This window comes from Chiroxiphia lanceolata, chromosome 16 (genome assembly GCF_009829145.1).
Source record: "Chiroxiphia lanceolata isolate bChiLan1 chromosome 16, bChiLan1.pri, whole genome shotgun sequence".
NCBI lineage: Eukaryota > Metazoa > Chordata > Aves > Passeriformes > Pipridae > Chiroxiphia > Chiroxiphia lanceolata.
The window spans coordinates 2,919,645-2,937,943 of NC_045652.1; the positions used below are offsets into that span (position 1 = coordinate 2,919,645).

Below are 18,299 nucleotides of genomic sequence, written 5' to 3' on the forward strand. Positions count from 1 at the left end.
AACTCTGCTTTTAGAAGAAAGAGAGCCCAGGCCCTGTCATACCTTATTTCCTTCATTCCATGTTTGCAGCTCTTTATCCTGCAAAAGTAACTAAATCTTGCTTTTTTCCTTTCTTCTACTCCATTCTGTATTTCAGTAATGCAGATGAGTGGTTTTCAGATTAGTTCTTCATATCCTGGCAGCACAGTGCAGTCTTTTTTTCCTTGTCACTGGGGTACCCAGTTACCATATAATCCTCTATCCCCTTTTTATAGGGAGCATCTTACCCTGTGACATAAAAATAAGGTCATTTTGAACCCAGTTAGAGCAAAAAGATGATACTAGAAGTTCTTTTTTTTACCATTAGACTGACCCCAGGTATCGTGGTGTGGGAATAACTAAGCCTTCAGGACAAGCTGCAGTTTACTGTGCAAATGTATTCTATTTTTCTGCAGGCCTTACCATGCCTTATTACTTTTAAATGATGAGAAGTCGTTGCTTAATGAGCTCCCGTTGGACTGCTCTCCTGCCCTGGTGAGAGTAATTAAAACTACCTCTGCTGTGAAGAATTTGCAGCAACTGGCTCAAGATGCTGACTTGGCATTGCTGCAGGTACGGGGAGCTGTCAGAGCTGTGAAATGCCTTTAACTCACGAGGTGTGTCCCTGTGTGTGCCAGTGGGTCTGTGTGGGGCACGAGCCCGTCGGCTCCCTCGGTGTGAGCACACTGCACCAGCCTCGGAGCCTGGGGACAGGCTGGAGAAGCAAAGGGCACAGCCCTGCAGCCACATCGGGGTGACAGCAGTGCCTGGGGGCCTCCAGTCCCCACCAGTGCTCAGAGCAAGTCCCTTAAAACAGGCTGATCAGAAACTCGTCCGTTCAAATTGTGAGTATGTCCAGGGCTACCTCCCACAGCCTCTCTGGTCCAGCGTTAGACCAGCAACTTTCCTTGTGTCTAATGGGAATTTCCTACTGTCCACCATGTGTGTGTTGCCTCCAGTCCCATCCCTGTGCCCCTCTGAGGAGACTTGCTCTGACTTCTCTGTGCCTTCCCACGTTCCCCAAACCAGAACAAATAATACTCCTGACTTACACCACAGTGGTTTGTCTGGGTTTTGCCACGTTGATGTCGACGTGCAAATGGAGGCACCCAAACTGCAAGTGAAAATTTACAGCTGCCATGGCCAAGTAGGTTGCTTCTCCAGGATCTGCCAAGATTTTTTCTACCAAAGATTTCTGGAGGCCTGTGCAAACCTACATATCAGTTTCCCTTAGTCCATGGGTGCACGCACTTTGCGGAGTCCCTGTAGGAAGCTCTAGATTAGGCTTGGGAAAAAATTTTGAGCCAGTTTTTCCAAGCCAGCAGCTCTTTCCAAATACCTTTCCAGTACTGACAAACCAGATCTCAAATCTGAGTTGCTGGAGGTGATGTGATGAGCCCTTGGGAAGGCAAGTTTGTGCCAGTGGAGGGAATGAGACTGGCACTCACAGGAAACATGAGACTGCTGAGAGACCCCTATGGATGACTGTGGTCATTGGGAATGAGATGTTCCATAAAAGAGAAGAGCCACTCCATGCTACGAGTCAGTTCAGACCCAGGGACACAATCTGTGTGACAGGGAGAAGAACACAGCTCATCATCACACGTGCTCCTGATCATAGGTCTGCACCAAGGGAAAGGTCGTGCTTTGTAATAATATTCCAGCTCTGCCTACAGTGGTCTGTGGTGTTACTTGGCATTATTTAGCTGTGGGGTGAATGAACTCTGGAAATTCCCTTCTGTTTCTGTAGTTTTGTTCTCCACAAAAAAGCACAGTTAAATGCATCTAATGATACAGGCTGGATTTTGTGTCTCGTAGACACTATTAATGTGGCTTTTCCAGAGCCATTAGCAACCACTGACTTGTTTAACACATTAAAATACTTTGTGTAGTTCATTATTGAAATACCTCAGTGCAGTAAGAAGTTAGTGTTGGTTTCCTTCATGTTTGTGTCATAGTAGAGGCTGATTCTTTTGTTTCATTTTTCATGTATAACACTTCATGCATTTTGTGCATAAAGAAAAATAGTTTTTTCGGGCATGAAAAGTAACTAAACTTCTATTGATACAGTTTGAAGAAATTCCTTCGAGGCAGGAAATACTAAGTTGCTCAGAAATATGAAGTGAATATCTGGAGCTTCATAACCCTGTCAAATGCTTTTTGATGTGCCACATGTTATATTAAACCACGGATTTATTCTGAAGGCAGGGTGAAAGGATGGAACAGTTTTCTTTCATTTCAGTTCAGACAAGGTTTTTCTGTCATTGTGTGGAACGTTTGCTGAGAGTTTGAATTGTGCTTTTTGCTCCCCTAATTTTTCCCTGTTTTCTCAATGCAGGTTTTCCAGCTTGCTGCACATCTCGTTTACTGGGGAAAAGCAATTATTATTTATCCTCTTTGTGAAAACAATGTCTACATGCTCTCTCCAAATGCCAGTGTCTGTCTGTAAGTAGATGAGTGTCTGTAGCAGCACAGTGGGGAGGAGTGCAGAGGCACCTTCCTCCTCTGACTGGACACAGAGTGGGATCTTTCTTCATGTATGAATTTGCTGAGACTCTACAACACACAAACCATTACCTGTGCCTGAACTTGCACAGCCAGTGTGGGCAGGCAGGAGCAGCAGAGCAGATCAATATGCTCCTGTGGTGCTGTGGGCCCTGGGAGCATTATTTACCCTGTGAAGCTGCTGTTGGTATTTTTAGGACTCTTGCTCACTGAATGTCCATATCAGGAAGGCTGTATGGACCTGGAGCAAGAGGGAAGCATTTACAAAACAAAATGCTCCATGATGAAGTTAAATGGGTGTTTTATAGGACTGTCTGTGTGTCTGGCACACAGCATCACCTGGATGGAATCAGATCAAGTCAGTGTTGCCATCACTATTGTACTGTGTCATGTGTTGGCAGTTTACACTATGTGCCTTCTCACAAGCAGAAGGCAATGTGGCCATTTGGAGAGCAGGCAGAGGCACTGCAAGGAAGATGTGGAGGCAGTGGTGGGTATTTTTGCTGTGCTGAAGATTGGCAACCCTTCCTGTGCTGGATTTTGAGATGCTTTTAGACTCTGTGTTGGAACTCAGTTATAGGAAAACAGTTTTAAATCAAAACTTCTCTGATGGAAATATAAAAATAGGGCTGGAAGGGACCTTGAGGTCATTCAGGAACAACTGTGCCTGTGTCATATATGGCAGTGCTGTTCTTGAAGACCTTTGGAGATGGAAATCTTAAAACAGTTTTCCTAATATTTAACTTGACTCTCCTTCACTTCTAATCAGTCATATTGCTTGTCCTGTCAGCAAAGGCAGGGGGAACAGCCACATCTGCAGCTGCAGTCTGCACATCCAGAGACTGTGTGTATATCCTGCCCATCCCTGCCTCCTCTGGACTGCCCAGTCCCTGTCCCTTTGACCAGAGACTGCGCAGGTCTGGACTTTTTATCACTTATATTTTCCTCCTCTGGATTCCCTCCACACCTTCAATAATGTCCTGGAGCTGAGTGTAAGTGCAAAAGCTTCTGGTTACTTCTGCAGGATGCAACATGCCATGAGTATCCTTAGGGTTTTCCTAGATCACAGAGGATATTTCATTTGGCAGTTGGCACTTCTGTAACGCGTACATGGATAAATGTCACCCTGACCAGCACTGCAGGACTGATCTCTGCCTTTCCCTCTCTCCTGCAGTTACTCTCCGTTGGCAGAGGCGTTTTCCTGCCAGTTCCGTGGCCACAACCTGCCATCCATGCTCTCCAAGTTCTCCCTCCCCGTGTCCCTCTCGGAGTTCAAGAACCCTCTGGCGCCGCCCGTGCAGGAGGTGAGCGGGGCAGGGCACAACAGCTCCTTGTCCTCCTGCTCCTGAGAACAAGGAATGCTGCTGCTTCTGGAGTGCTTGGTCAGGAACCTCCTGTGCCAGGTTTAAAAGTTTCCAATTCCAGCTCATGGTTTGTTGTTTCACGTCCCCGTGCCAAAAAGCGGTGGGGATGTTCAAGGTGAACAAAACCAAAGCACGGCCCTAAAAAAAAAAATATGAGAATCTTTGTTTTCCTGGAGTGATGTAGTAGGGAAAACTGGAACTCCATTTGGTCTGTTGAGAACTATCATAAATTAGTAGGGCTTGAGTGCAAGTTTGTGGGTTCCTCACAATCACATTTAATTTTATTATATTCCATCTGCTCCAAGTTCACAATCTGGTTTTGAAAGCAAACTGTCTGTTCACTTAGTTTTGCTGTGAAACTGGGATTGCTGAAAGGCTGTTGGAGGAAGTAGACTCAGCGTGGAGTCAGCAGGAGTCCATGTGTTACAGCATTAGGTTTTTAGTGTTCAGATTTGGGTTAATAATGTGTGGATTTGGGATTTGTGTGCTGTTTTGCTCACGCATCAGTCTTGGCTTGTGGCACTTCTGGGAACTGGTGAAGTGCAAGAAAGAGCTCAATAATATGAAGTCTTCTGGCTGACACTGTTCTGTTCCCAGATGAAGAGGCTCAGACCTCTGAGCACAGCTCAGTGTGGCAGAGGAAGCACAAGCAGAGTTCTTTGGCTGATGGCTCTTGGTGTTGTTTCTGGCCTTCAGGCTTGGATGACCTGCTGGCTGCATGAATTCAGCCTGCTCAGAGACAGGGAAGATTAACATCACTTGTGCACTCGGGCACAACTGGGAGGGAAGAATTTGTTGTAATTACAGGCTGGCAGAGATGATGATCAGAGATAAAGATAAGTCATGATGTAGGTCTAATCCCAATAGTATGTGCTGGTCAGCTGCCACCTTGGAAGGCAGGGGAAGAGCAGGACTTCACAGTAGGTACAGACAAATCAGTGTCCTGAAAATTGAAGCTGAAATCATAGCATTAATTTTATTCTAGCTGCAGGAGACATTCTCAGTACTCCTTTTAAAATTAATTGCTTGCCCTGATACTTCTCCCTCAATACTTCTGGTTGTTTTCAGGTGTCCTACTTTTGTTTAAAATACACAAATAAAGGTCTGCCACTTACTGCTGCAGTTCTGCCTGGAAACAACAGTGTGATAAATGCTTGCCAGAGCTGATGGAGTGCTAATGTGGGTTTTTAGCTGCTCACCTGTCCGTGGTGGGGTCCTATAGGTCAGTAGCACAGCTGGATTTCAGCATCCTTTTTCAGCAGCCTGTGTGGAAGGATGAAGGATGATGCTGTGAAAAGTTACAGGCTGAAAAGGAGACTTGAGAACCATGGTTGCAGGAGACTTGGGGCCACATTGGGAAGGGGGGTGTGTTTGGAGATGGAGCCCACCATGCACCAGTGGGCTGTTCACAGCCATGAGCAAGTGGCTTTTTGGTGAAGCAAAGTGTGACAGCTCTTGGGGTAGCTTAGATTGGAGAGAGTTTCTACAGGTATTCATATCAGTACATTTTCTTCTACTTTGATTTACCCATGCAGGACTCTGTATTATTTTTTGTTAGGTGCCATCCTTTTAAGAGAGGTGATTCCAATCCCTGTCCTGAAGTGATCAGGCTCCAATTGTAATTAACAGACATCCAGTCAATACAATTAATCTAATGAGATGTGAATGGGTTTTTGTTCCACTGTGCAGTGATGAAAAATGCTACACTCTGAACTGTAAATATTGTCAAATTTGCTTTGCCTTTGGAAAAAATTGACGAAGTTGGGACCTTTGCCTGTAGTTTTGTTCTTTGTGTGCACAGGAGGGGATGTGAGGTTTTTTAGCTTTGAAGATTTTCAGCAGTTGCCTGTTATCTCGTGCTTTCCATCAGGCTGAGGGCACTGCCTGTGCCTCTGAAGGTCATTTGTGCTGGAAGATCAGTACTGTGGGAGGGGATGGATCTTCTGCAGACACTGTTACTGGTTTCATGGCATCCATCCCATTTGATTCTTGTCTTAAGCCTGGGATTTGTTCCCTCCTTTTGGCATTTGCTTCTGGGTGGGTAGAGAATACAGAAGGCATTAATAGAGCCCTCCTTAAAAAGGGAGAGCTCTCAGAGCCCTTCCTCCTGTTTTTATACAAAAGTATTTGAAAGGGGACGAAGTTATTTTTGTTGGGTTACTGTTACATGGGTGGAATTTCTCCATTCCTTTGGGAGGATGAAAAAAGTGTGACACTCGTTTTTATACTGGGGTGCTGTGGTGTTTTTTGGCTGGTTGGAGGTACGAACAACCTGCAAGGACAGGACTGCCTTGAAAGGTGGAGTGCATGTCTACAGTCTGCTTTTGGTGTCTGCCAGTCAAGTAGGTGGGAGATCTCCAGGGAGTGGTGTCTGCCAGCCCTGCCAGTGCTCTCAGCTGTGCCCTGTGCCAGAGACAGGAATCCCTGATCATGCCATCTTGGTCTCTTTTCTTGCCTGTGATGGTGAGCAGTGTATTGCAGTTGGACTCTGGTCGTTGTGTATCTCTCAGCTGGGAAGATTTTGGTATTCCTGCAGTGCTCTCTGCCTGCTGCCCTCTCTCTGTGTTCCCTGCCATGCTGGCTGTGCTGCAGCAGTGTGAGGTTGAGCCCACACCTACAACTGCTGATCTGATGATATCTGGGTGCTGCTGAGCCCAGGCCCTGTTTTCCCTTCCCACTCCCAGGTGTGTGCACACACACACCTTCCTCCCTTCCCTCTTCCCTTTGCTCCAGCTCTGGCTCCTGTCCAGCTTGACTCCATTCCTTTCACTTGTTTCAGCTGCACTAGTTTTCTGCCAGGTTAGCAGGTGGAATTCGCTCAGGGGAGGTCCATGGAGCTCCAGGGCTGGCACAGAGCGAGGGGGTGATTTCTGCAGACCTTGTGCAGCTGGGGGGGGTGAGGGGAGCAGAAGCTGTTCTCCCCTTCTCACAGGGAGTTGTCTGTTGGCTCCACCAGGCTGTGTAGTGTCACCAGGACTCAGCAGTCCAGTGCAGCCTGGGACTGTCCTGGATCTCACCAGGGTGCAGCCATCGGGTGGGGGTTCCTGGGAGCTGATACAAAAGGGAACTCTTGTTCCCTTTTAGTGTTTTTACTGGAAAAGCAGCAGTTTGCATCTCCTCTACCCTGACCCCAAAGAAACTGTCCCTGTTGTGCTGCTGGTTCCTGTCCCCGTGGCACAGCCTTGATGTGAGCACAGAGCACACTGGAGTGGAGCTCTGGGGGAGTTCAGAGGGCTGCACATCCCTTCAAAACCTCCTAGGAAAGCACAGGAGCTCTTCGTGACCCATGGCCTGGACAGGATCTGTGCCAGGCACTGCCACTGGTGCATGGGAAGGCTTTGTTTAACCTGCTTTGCAGTGCAATGCATTCTTTGCACAACGTCAAAGTTTTACACCCAGCTGCTCTGCAATAAGTTTCTTTGCAGACCAAGAGCAGGGAATGGTGCTTGTGGCTTCCCCTCATCTGTGCAGTAACCTCAGCTAGAGTATCTGCTTCAGGAGAAGCTGTAACATCTCCCTACCCTGCCTTCAACAAAGGTGGACCAGCAGGAGGGATCCTTCCACCACAAGGTCCAAGGAGTGTTCCTGGGTGAACCAGACACCTCATTTCCTCCCTGCATCCATAATGCACGTTTGTTATTGTTGTAGTTCTCTAATTCTCCCTCGATGGGACGTGGTTAACTGCAGGAAAAAACAGATGGGGAAGCATGACAGCTGCTGCTGAACTAAATCTGTTTAACTTTTCCCTGTTGTTTTAGTAAGTCTGGCCATCCTGCAGGGAGTCATGCACTGGGGGATGAGGCCTCTGCCTTCTGCATCCGGAAAACGTGCCGTGCTTTGTGTGGGGCTCAGTGGAAAATGAGCCCCTGTGTGGGGGGATGGAGTGGGAGGGGAGCTGCCTGCACACACTGAATAGGCAGCTGTGTCTTCAGAGAGCCACACTGCACGTGGGACTGCTCTGCTGGGCATCTGGAAGGCATTAGGAGTCACGGGAGCTTTTGCTGGGAGAGGTAGAGAAGTGGTATTAAGATCCATTTATATTCAGTTGGACCGGGTATAAAGTCAGGGGGTTTAGCACAGTAAGTTAAAAAAATATGTTCTTGCTAGACCTAAATGGAGGGAATGTTTAAGCTGAGAATTTAGAGCTGTTACCTAAGGATTAGACAGTAAATGTTTCATATTACATTAGTAGGAGTTTTCAGAGTCTGTTTTCAGTAAAATAGGGAGAAGCTCTAATAGCTGATCTGCCTTCCATAAAACAGTGTGGTTTGAATGCTAAAGAAACATAATATATTTCAGCAAACATCCCTGCACCCTCTTGACTTGGAAGGTGCCATCCTACAAAGCAGCCCTTAGTTCTCAAGTTGGACCTTGAAAAGTGCCTTTGTGAAATAACTGGATGATCCAGGCTGGAGAAAGGGGCTTGTGTGCCCAGTAGGCAAAGCAAGCTGTGTTTTAACTGAAAGTGTCTCCTCATGTAGTGAGAAACAAGCTAGGATTGAATGCTCCTGGGTTGCTTTTTTCCCTTCCCTTTCCTGAACCTGTTGCTGCTCCCAGTTATCCTTAGCTTTTTAGCCCAGGGAAAGAAAACAGCCTTGAAGACTCCTTGCAGGAAATGTGTTTTATTTAACACATTTCTCAAGAGTTTCACAAGTGCTCCCCTTGGTTCCAGAGAGTGGAGAATAAGGAATGCTGGATCTTGTCCCTGCAGCAGTTGGGGCTGAGCTTTCCTCTGGCCATCCCAACCTGCCCAGCTGGGCTGACACCCAGTGCCCATGTTTTTGGGAGCCAGTGCAGCATCTCTGCCTGTGTCAGTCAGCACAGAGCAGGGCATTGTCCCAGTGCCTTCCGTGCTGCCTTGCACGGGCTCTCCCTGTGCCTGGGCCCTGCTGTGCCCTGGGAGGGGAGATGCAGGGGATGGGATCAGCTGGGCTGATCTGTGCCAGCAGGAACAGACAGATGCCGTGGCAGACAGGACCCCTCAGAGCTGGGAAGAGGCAGCATGGGCAGATGGGAAAGATGAAAAGGGAACATGGATGAAATTTGGAGTGGGTTGGTAGTTAAATTAAGCAGCAGAGAATGTTTTGCTTTGTATTTCCCTCACGGTCCTGGTGTTTCAGCCAGAGAAGGCCGGCTGTGGATTCCTGCTGTGCCAGAGGATAGCTGAGGGAGCACAGGCAGTCCTGGGATTGAAGTATACCCTGCCTGGGAAGCTCCTCCCAGCCCTTTTGGCTTCAGCAAGGAGCCCAGCTCTGATCAAGTAGGCTGAGACCAGACATGGAGATAACCCTGTACTTCTGGGGGAGGAGGAGCATTTCCAACAGCCAGCACAGCACAGATGGCTCGGGGAAGCCTCTGCTCCTGCAGACCTGCCTGTAAACTCCATCAGAGCCCAGGGGGAGCAGATGGAGAGTGGATGGAAATTCAGTGTTGGTGTCCAGAAGGCCATGCAGCAGAAGGTGTTAGCAAAGCCTCTGCTGGACCTTATCTGTGAAAACACTCCTGCTGGTGAGAAATGGCTTAAACCCTGAAGAAGTGGGAGTGGTGTGAGGCACATCTGCAGTGGTGGCACAGAGCACACCATTTGGGCAGGGCCCAGCTGCAGGACCCTGCAGCACTGGGGCTTTTTCTAGGACTGGATTTTAAGAGGTACCAAATGCCTGCTGAAGTTTGGCTAAGTGCAGATAACCATCATGGCTCATCAGCCTCTCTGGTCTAGGGAGCATTTTTCAGGCTCACTTCAGTATGGAAGAAGTTTCCTCTAGTTCTGAAGTTGGTCACAGCCCATTTCCAGGTGGCTGTCTAGATATTTCCACAAGAGCAGAGACGTGAAGGTGCAGGATTAGAGAGTGTTGGATAAGACTTTCCATGCTCTTGGAGCTGTAACTAAAGCAACTGGCTCTTTCTGTAGCTCATGAAACCACCGAAGTGACCAGTGGAGGTGGGTCTGGGTCAGGCTTCTGCAGGTCTAGTAGAGCCTGTCTTACTGTCTCCTTGAGTTGCCTTGGATTTTTCCAGGGTTGTTTTGTGCTGTGAAATGTGCAGACCTCTTTCATTTGCTGATCAGACATCGCTGTGTGCCAGCAGGTTGGAAATTTAAGCAAAATAAATGAGACATCTTTCCATCCAGGCCTGCATCTGGAAGGAAGGTTTACAGCAACATAATCACTGGATAAACCTCCTCACTGTTCCAGGCTGACTTCAGATGTTAGCAAAGCACTATGTCTTTAGTGTCTTTTGCCAACCTTCCTCTTCTGTAGAGTTTTCATTAAACATGTAAAATGAATTATGGCCTTTCCAAAAAATACATGTTTGAAGGCGATCCCAAATAATACGTTTTGAGGTTAAAATCCATTGAGCCCCCAAAAGTGGTAATCCCTGAAAAGGCAGGGTGTGGGTCTGTCTGCAAACAAAAGAGGCTTCTTTTGTGATTTGATAGCAGAGGAGGAACTGAGAATTATAAGATTTATGGAAAAAGGAAAATTATGTGGGCTGATGAACTTGGGTTTGGGGCTTTTATTGAGATTTGGCCTGTTACCCTGATGATTAATGCAGCAGAGTGAGCTTCCTTCTCAGAGCCTGAGCTCATGCTGCATGTGTTTCTCTCACCAAAACACTGTTGGTTGCTATGAAATCCCCAAACAGCTTTGTCAGTGGATCAGTGTTCTCAGAGCCCTCAGCTTCGGGGAGGGTTGCCTGCAGTGATATGAAAAGGCTTTTCATGCAGAAATCAGACACAACGATGCATTTTGAATGCTCCTCCCAAGCTCCTGGAAACAGGCCATGCCAAGATCCTACAGACACTTGCCCCTGGCTCTGCCCACTGCAGAGCAGTGCTTGGGGGACGTGGGGCAGCTGCTCTGACACAGGTTTTGGGTGTGTTTGATACGAGAGACATCTCTCAGTGCTTGTGAACCTCTTGCCTGCCTGCACCCTGAAACCCCAGGTGCCTTTGTAAGCTTGGCCTGTGTTATTACAGCAGCAAGTGAGGGATACTGACCCTCTGCATTGAGAGGGGACTCCCTGGCAGCACAGCCTGCTGGCCCTTGCCAAGGCTTCTGCTGCTGCTGGTGGTGCTGTTTCTGTACCTCCCAGCCCTGGCAGGCTCTTATCTCCAGACCCTTTCCCGTGGCTACTCAGCAGTTTCCCATCTCACAGCAAATGGCTCCTATTCCTGGGCACCTCTCCTGGTTTCTTCAGCTCTACCCCATTCCCCTGCCCTCTCCCAGCTCTTTAGGGGAGCCTGCCCATCAGTGTGCCCATGTGAGACTGACCCTCTGGTGATTTATTTTAGTGGCCCTTGTGTAGAAACCAGCAAACCAGGGCAGGGCTGGTTCCTTGGAGGCCACTGGCTGTGCTGGGCAGTGTTGCAGAAAGACATGTTGAACATTAAAGGCTCCATTACAGCCTGAGCACCCACAGAGGCTCTGGGTGTGAGGAATGTTTGTGCCTGGCCACCTTTTCATGATTGGAAGAGAGATAAACTCTCCTGGGGGGTGAAGAGCCTTTCTCATCGACCGGTTAGTCACAAAGTCCGACCTTTGTGTGTTGTTTTGCCCCCGTATTTCATTTCCTGGGTGTTTAATCCCCTGTTCCTCCCTCTGCAGACCCAGCTCATTCAGATGGTGATATGGATGCTGCAGCACAGGCTCCTGATCCAGCTCCACACCTACGTGTGCCTGATGGTGCCCCCGAACGAGGAGGATCTCCGGGCCCAGGACGAAGACATGCCCTTCACTGCCAGGGTTGGAGGCCGAAGTCTGAGCACCCCCAACGCTCTCAGCTTTGGTTCTCCAAGTATGAGCACACTTGTCTCTGCTGTTTCAGACTCCAACTCACTCCTAGAGCTCCCCTGAGCCCTGCCAAGGGCCAGCAGGCCTTGATAACGAGACCACTCCTCTCGCTGGAGTCCTTGCTAATTAGGCCCAGCCTTTCTTAAATTCACACTGGCCACTGGTGACAGACCTAAGAACTAGTAGACCTTGAATTCTTCTTTTTAAAAAGAAGCAATGCTTTGTAATTTGCCAAGTTCTCATTTGGTCATGTAAAAGACTTTTATGAGGGGTGCTTCCATTTTTGTTTTTAAAGCAGCTCCCTCCTCCCTTGCTGCCCCCATGTTCCTCTGGCTGCACCACTGTTGCTGCCCAAACTTTGGATTTCAGGAGAGAAAGAAAACTGAGAATTTGTTTCAAACACTGGTTTCTGTGGGCTGTGGAGCCACCTGAGGAGACACAGAGCTGGCTCATTCTCACAAATGACTGATTTCTGTTTATGTCTCCTGACTTATTTAATCTCAGTGCCATTCTTCAGGGTGATTCCAGGAAAGTGTTTTTTCAAGAGCATGAGTCAGATACAATGCTGAAATCCCCAAACTTTCCTGCCTGGGCTGTTCTGAGCAGTGTTCCCAGGTTGGGTATGGGGAGAGATCCTCTGTACGACTTTGAGCTTTACAGAAGTCATGACTTAGGGCAGAAATCTTGGAATGTGAGTCAGATAAGTCTGTGATCTGCTGCTTCTGGCTCGCTCACAAGAGGATATTGCTTCTTGGCCTTTCTGCCTGCTCCCACCTTCTGTGCTCGTTAGGCTTTTCATGTTACCACTTCACGGTATTCCAGCAGAGCTGGCTGGGAATTTTCTTGTCAGATGTTTTTTATGGACTGTTTATGGTCTCCAGAAGTAGAGTTTTCCACACAAATTGATGACTTTGTTGAAGCATTTGAATTTCCCATTGAGAAAATGGCCGTGTTGTCATATGACTAATTGCAGATTCATGGGGCACTTGGAGAGCCACTTTCTCTGCTCCACAAATCCGAAGGGATTAGTTGGAAAGGCTGCATGGAAATAGCCTGAATTGGTAATCTTTGCATCGTTATGCTGTGGAATATAAAGACTGTGTGTGTCTCTGTCTCTCCCCCTGATAGCCAGCAGTGATGACATGACTCTGACAAGCCCTAGCATGGATAATTCCAGTGCTGAGTTGATACCTGGTGGGGACTCACCCCTGAATAAAAGGATGACGGAGAATCTCCTCGCCAGCTTGTTGGAACACGAGCGGGAAGCGATCCTGAACGTCCCTGCTGCCCAGAATCCTGAGGATCTCCGCATGTTTGCAAGGTGAGGAGTGAGGATGCAACTTTGTTGGTGTGGACTGAGCCAATCCCATTAGCCTGGGGGTTTGGAGGATAGATTCCTTTGGGTTTGTCCCCCTTGTATCTGTTTCGTGTGTGCACAGCAGTTTTTGACAAAAACTGATCTATGTGGCATAAGAACACTTGTTAACAGAGTCCTGGGTGTGTGAAGCAGCATCAGGGCCTGTGGCTGGACTTCACTGTTTGCCTGCCAGTCTTTCCTGTGTCCACGCAAAACTGCACAGCCTGACAAACCCTTCTGAGCAGGGAAAGCAAAGAAGACCCAGTGGTGCTGATGCTGCCCTTTTGTGTCTGTTCATTTTAAGGTTTGTGAACTCCATGCAAATATGAGACAAGGAGCATGAGACACAGAGCCAGCCTTGAAACCTTTTGCAGAGCAGTCTGTGAACGTTTCAAGGTGTGTTTGGCAGCAATGAGAGCTCCTTGTGTTAGGTTAATTAGGTTAAAGGCATTAGGGGGGTGTGATTAGTAGCACACATTTTGTTGTTATGAATTTCCACACAACAGTAACACACACGATGTGGTTCTGCACGTGGTGAGAGCAGAATGACTTCCTGAGCAGCCATCTGGAAAGAAGGGAGGGAGGGGAGGAAATGCTTTTTCTTCCTAAGGATTGCAAAACTCAGTGGCATCACTGGAATGCAACTTTCACTGGTTTTCATACTTGTGGGGCAGAAAACCACCCGAGGCAAGGGCTGCAGCTGTTCAGTACTCCTGGGTTCAGTTGGTAATCCCCTGGAAATCTGGTTCTCACTCTGGGGTGGATGCAGTCAGGTAGCCCAGGGAGACTGCAACAGCAGGAAAATACTTTCCTTGTCTGCAGTAGAGTACAGCTCAGGGACTTTGACAGAGCTCTCGAAGCTTGTGGGTAGTTACTGCTCTCTGAATCACTCATCTCCATCTTCTGCAACTGTTCAGAGGATATTCTCTGACTGAGAGGCAACATTTTGGCCGTTTGAGAACTCTGAAGTGGTTTTTCCCTGTTACCAGCTAAGTCATTACAAAACCAGTGAGAAAAGAAAGTAAAAACAACATCATATTTAATGATATCTTAAGAGAGAATTTGTGGGGGACTCTTTGGACCAGTTCAGTGCCAATGCAGATTCTTATTTACCCTAGGGAGAGGAAAGCATGTTGTGATTGCTCCCCTCTCACTTCCCTCATCTGGGTAAAGCAGCCATTTGAAAAAGCTTTGGAACTGCAGATGCAAAAACCGACTCTGATTCCTTTGTGAAAGCAGCTGCTGTGACCAGGCAGCTGAGTGATGTGAATTGTGCAGTTTGCTCCTGCACCAGGTTCTTTTGCAGATCCCCAGGATGGCCTTGCTGGGTCTCAACTTCCAGTGTGCTACAGCTTGGATTGACAAGTGCTCAGGGTGCTCTCAGAGGCAGGGAGGAAGGGAGGAGATGCAGTAAACAGATGGTCCTGTGGGCACACACAGAAATGTTCATGCAAGACCCTCTTGGTTACCAGCGGCTGTTTTAGACACCATAACTTGGAGGCTGTGGGTGTGTTTTCTCTCTTTTTGTGCCATAACCCTGAGAAATGAGTGTCTGGGTAACTCTCTTGCTCTCAGTGAAAGGGTAAAGAGCTGTGGAGAAGCTGCAGTGAGGGAGCTGCTCTCCCTCATTACCCTCATGCAGGTGCTCAGAACTCTCCTGAGTTCTGAGGACCAGCAGCCCGAAGGGGGCTGTGCTCTGGCAAACAGCTCTGCTGGCTCAGCTGCCTCCCAGAGCAAAGTGCTATAAAAGCAGAGCCAGTGCCCTAAATATCCCGTGCCTGCCCTTCCAAGGGGGGCTGTGTGTGCACACCGAGGGATGGGCTGTTTCCAGCACAGCAGGGAACTTCAGCCCAGAACATTTTCCTGTGCTGACCCCTCTGAGCCTGATCCTCCTTACACAGACAGCACAAAGTGCTGCTGCCCGTCCAGGGCTGTGCACAGCCCCTCTTTGCAAGGCACAAACCTCAAGGGGAAACAAGGAATAGTGGCCTTGGCTCCAGCATTGGCTGCATTAACCCTCATAACAGTGAATGGGAATTGAAATCCGAGTCCTTTCCTTGGGTGCAGCTGGAGGAGGGTTGGCATGTCCTTCCAGAACAAGCTTAAGAGGAAGACAAGTTCCTTTTTAGCTGGATCTTGGGTAATGTACACAAAGCATTCCTCACTGCACGTAAAGCAGGGCTTTTGAAGAAGTCTGAGGCTTCACTCATGGCTTCTCTCCCAAGCCATGGGTGTGGAGTTGCTTTCAGGATTTATTTTTCTTGCTCTTAGATGGGGAGGTGAGATCCTTTACTCCACTTGGAATGCTCATTGGCAGCACTGAGCTGTGGACAGTTCTGCTCCATTTTCAGGCAGTGGAAGGGATATCTTGGCCAGAAATAAGCTAATTCTGTTTGAGTGATTAGTCTGAGATAACTGTGGGGGCTTTTAGTGTGTAAGGACACTACAGTGCTGTTACAGGGGCAGCTCTTGAGGAGGGGGGAGCAGTGATGAGCCATGGAAAGCAATGATCTCCTGTCACTGCATCTGGATCTGGCCACAGCAGACACATCTGTGCAGCTTCAGAGGGACTCAAATGCAGTGCCACTGCCCCAAAAAGTGCCATCTTGTGCTCTTTGTGTCCCACAAATGTTCATTGCCCCAGAAGGTGAAGGTAGTGCCCATCTCCACTGGAGCTGTGAGCCCCAAGTACAGCTTTGTAGACTCCAGTTGGACTTTAGGTAAAAGCTCTTCCCTGGGAGGGTGGTGCAGCCCAGGACAGATTGCCCAAGCATGTGGGGGGATCTCCATCTCTGAAGGGTTTGAGCTTGGCTGGGAAAAGCTACAGCATTGGCAGTAGTCCTGCTGGAGCAGGATGCTGGACTGGGCTTTGGAGGTGTCTTCCAGACGAGATTTTTGTGATATTCTTTAATATCCTCCCTAGCTTTTATTGGAGTGGAAAATATTTGATCTTGACCCATTACGGATCCAAACTTTCTGAATACAGGATGGATTTATTTGTTGGAAAGCTGCTCAGTCTGTGTTGCTGTGGAAAGCCAGGCTGTGCCATTTGCACAGAACGGGCGAGCACATGGGGCTGGCACAGGCAGACAATACACAAAACCACTTTGGGAACAGTGACACAAGTTATAAGATACAAAAACTTCTGTTGATGCCTCAGGGAACAGCCTGGTTCTGACACACAAGAAGTGACACTGCCCCTGGGAATGGCCACTTTTCAGCCTGAGCAGCAGAAGGCAGCCAGGCAGGTGTTGGTCCTGCAGGGAAAGCACGAGAGGCCCCATCCTGCTGCCATGTGAGAACAGACAGGAATGCTCTGGTGGATACTGGGTGTATTTTGGGGCTGTTCCTGCATGAGGGCTTATGGATGGGTTGGAAAACAGATCATGTCATCTCCACTCAGCTTTACTGTCAGTTGGCATGAAGCTGCACAGGGGTAATGGAACACGAGCTGGAGTGCAGAGTGTGATGTGTAACACATGTGGATGCACATCTGTCTGTGGAGCTGGGGAGGGGTTCTGGCACTTGGGCCTTGATGGGTGGGAGCATTGGAGTGACACGTGCAGGATGGCTCTGACATTTGGGAGGGTGGGACAAGAGACTGAGCAGCAAGTTTGGGCTGTGATTGACTGTGCAGGGCCCAGCTTATCTGATGGCTGTAGCATGTGAGTGATATCTGTGCTGTCTCTGTTTAAAGAGAACTGGCAATTTAAGAAGTCAGTGTAGTTTGAGCTTAGGCTTTAGAGTTTGGGGGTTTATAACTCCCAGAGCTTCTCTGTGGTGCCTGTCACCAAAATTTCCACCTCCCTGTTGTGACTGCTCCACCCAGCCCAAGCTGCCCAAACCCTGAGTGAGTCTGGGGTTTGTAACCTGTAGTTACAAAGCCCCTTGGGCTGCTGTGAGGGAAAATTTCCTCTTAATTCCAAAAGCCGGTGTAGGTGCCCAGGCCCCTGGTGCAGAGCTGTGACAAAGGTAGGCCCAGCTAAGAGAGAGCAGAAGTAAATCTGCCACGTCCTGACTTCTCAAGGCTTGTTTGCACTTGTGCCTCTCCCCTTTCAGGAGGTATAACTATGTTGAAAATTGCCAGCCTTGGGAAATGCCACAGGCTGGGAAACCTCTTGATCTAAGGAGGACCTTGGCAAAGCCCCTGCTTTTCCAGGGGATTTCTGTGCTGGGCATGATTTAATGGTGTCATTATTTAATTCATGCAAATGAGGGACACAACCCAAACACCTCCTGATTTGCATCCCATGGGAGGGGACACCTTGGGGGTGGCAGGGTGGGCTCTAGGTGTGTGCAGGTGCTTTTGGCCCAGGTGCCCCTGTTGCTCTGCTCCCACAGGCTCCTGCACTACTTCCGAGGGCGGCACCACCTGGAGGAGATCATGTACAACGAGAACATGCGGCGCTCGCAGCTGCTGATGCTCTTCGACAAGTTCCGCAGCGTCCTGGTGGTCACCAGCCACGAGGACCCCGTGATTTCCGTCTTTCAGTCCCTCCTCAAGTGACTCTGCTGGCACAGGAAGGGAACCTGCCACGCTCTCCGTGTCTAAAAGATGCCTAAACGCTGAAGGAGGTGATTTCTCACCCGGTGGCACAGAGCAGGTTCTCCCCCTCCTCCATGTCCCCCTGCTCCTGGGTGACAGCCGAGGCCACTCTGTGCTGGGCTCTGGGCCTGCTGCAGGACAGCACTGCCTGCCCAGCCAGGATTCCTGCTGTGCCACATCCACAGCCCTTCCCTGCCCCTGCTGCCCCCAGGGACTGTGAGAGAGGACAAGGAGAGTTCCACTGTGGGGCTGCTGACAGAACATCACCTTTGGCTGGATGCTAGTGCATCGAAAGTGCTTCCTCTGCTCTCCAGCACGACTCCTGAGCCACTCAGCCACGTCCCCACAGCACAGCCTCTGCTCCAGGCACAGTGGAGCTGGCCTGGATTGCAGGGAAATGACCCTGGGCACCGAGGAATTCTGTTTGATCGTTGTTACCTGAGGACATGGACAGGAAGGCAAAGTATCACAAGTAAACAATTCCGTGAATGAATGAGCGACTCGCTCACTGTATTACAGCTGGTTCTTCCCTCACCCCAGTATCCTCTTCCCAAGTATCTGTTGGAGCAGGGCTGTCTCCAAGCAGCCTGTGTGCTCCTGGGTTTTCAGTGTTTCCATTTTTTTCTGGGGGTGGGAGCTGGGTTGTTGAGCAGGACTGAAATGAGTGGCCAAGCTGCAAGTGCACATGTTCCACACAGCCAGAGGCTGGTGCCAAG

The 18,299-nt window shown here is 49.0% G+C and overlaps 1 protein-coding gene across 7 annotated transcripts in view; it reads left to right on the top strand.

The window, feature by feature from the left end:
• Positions 1-18,088, top strand: part of NPRL3 (NPR3 like, GATOR1 complex subunit) — a 42,382-nt gene extending 24,294 nt beyond the window's left edge. For 3 of the 7 annotated variants that reach the window (XM_032703810.1, XM_032703809.1, XM_032703808.1), the window contains 6 exons: positions 435-591; positions 2,357-2,463; positions 3,698-3,827; positions 11,495-11,684; positions 12,809-13,001; positions 17,379-17,544. In XM_032703810.1, the coding sequence (XP_032559701.1) occupies positions 435-591; positions 2,357-2,463; positions 3,698-3,827; positions 11,495-11,684; positions 12,809-13,001; positions 17,379-17,544 (943 nt within the window). The other 4 variants (XM_032703804.1, XM_032703811.1, XM_032703807.1 and 1 more) reach the window with 3 other exon arrangements.
• Positions 18,089-18,299: the final 211 nt, after the last annotated feature.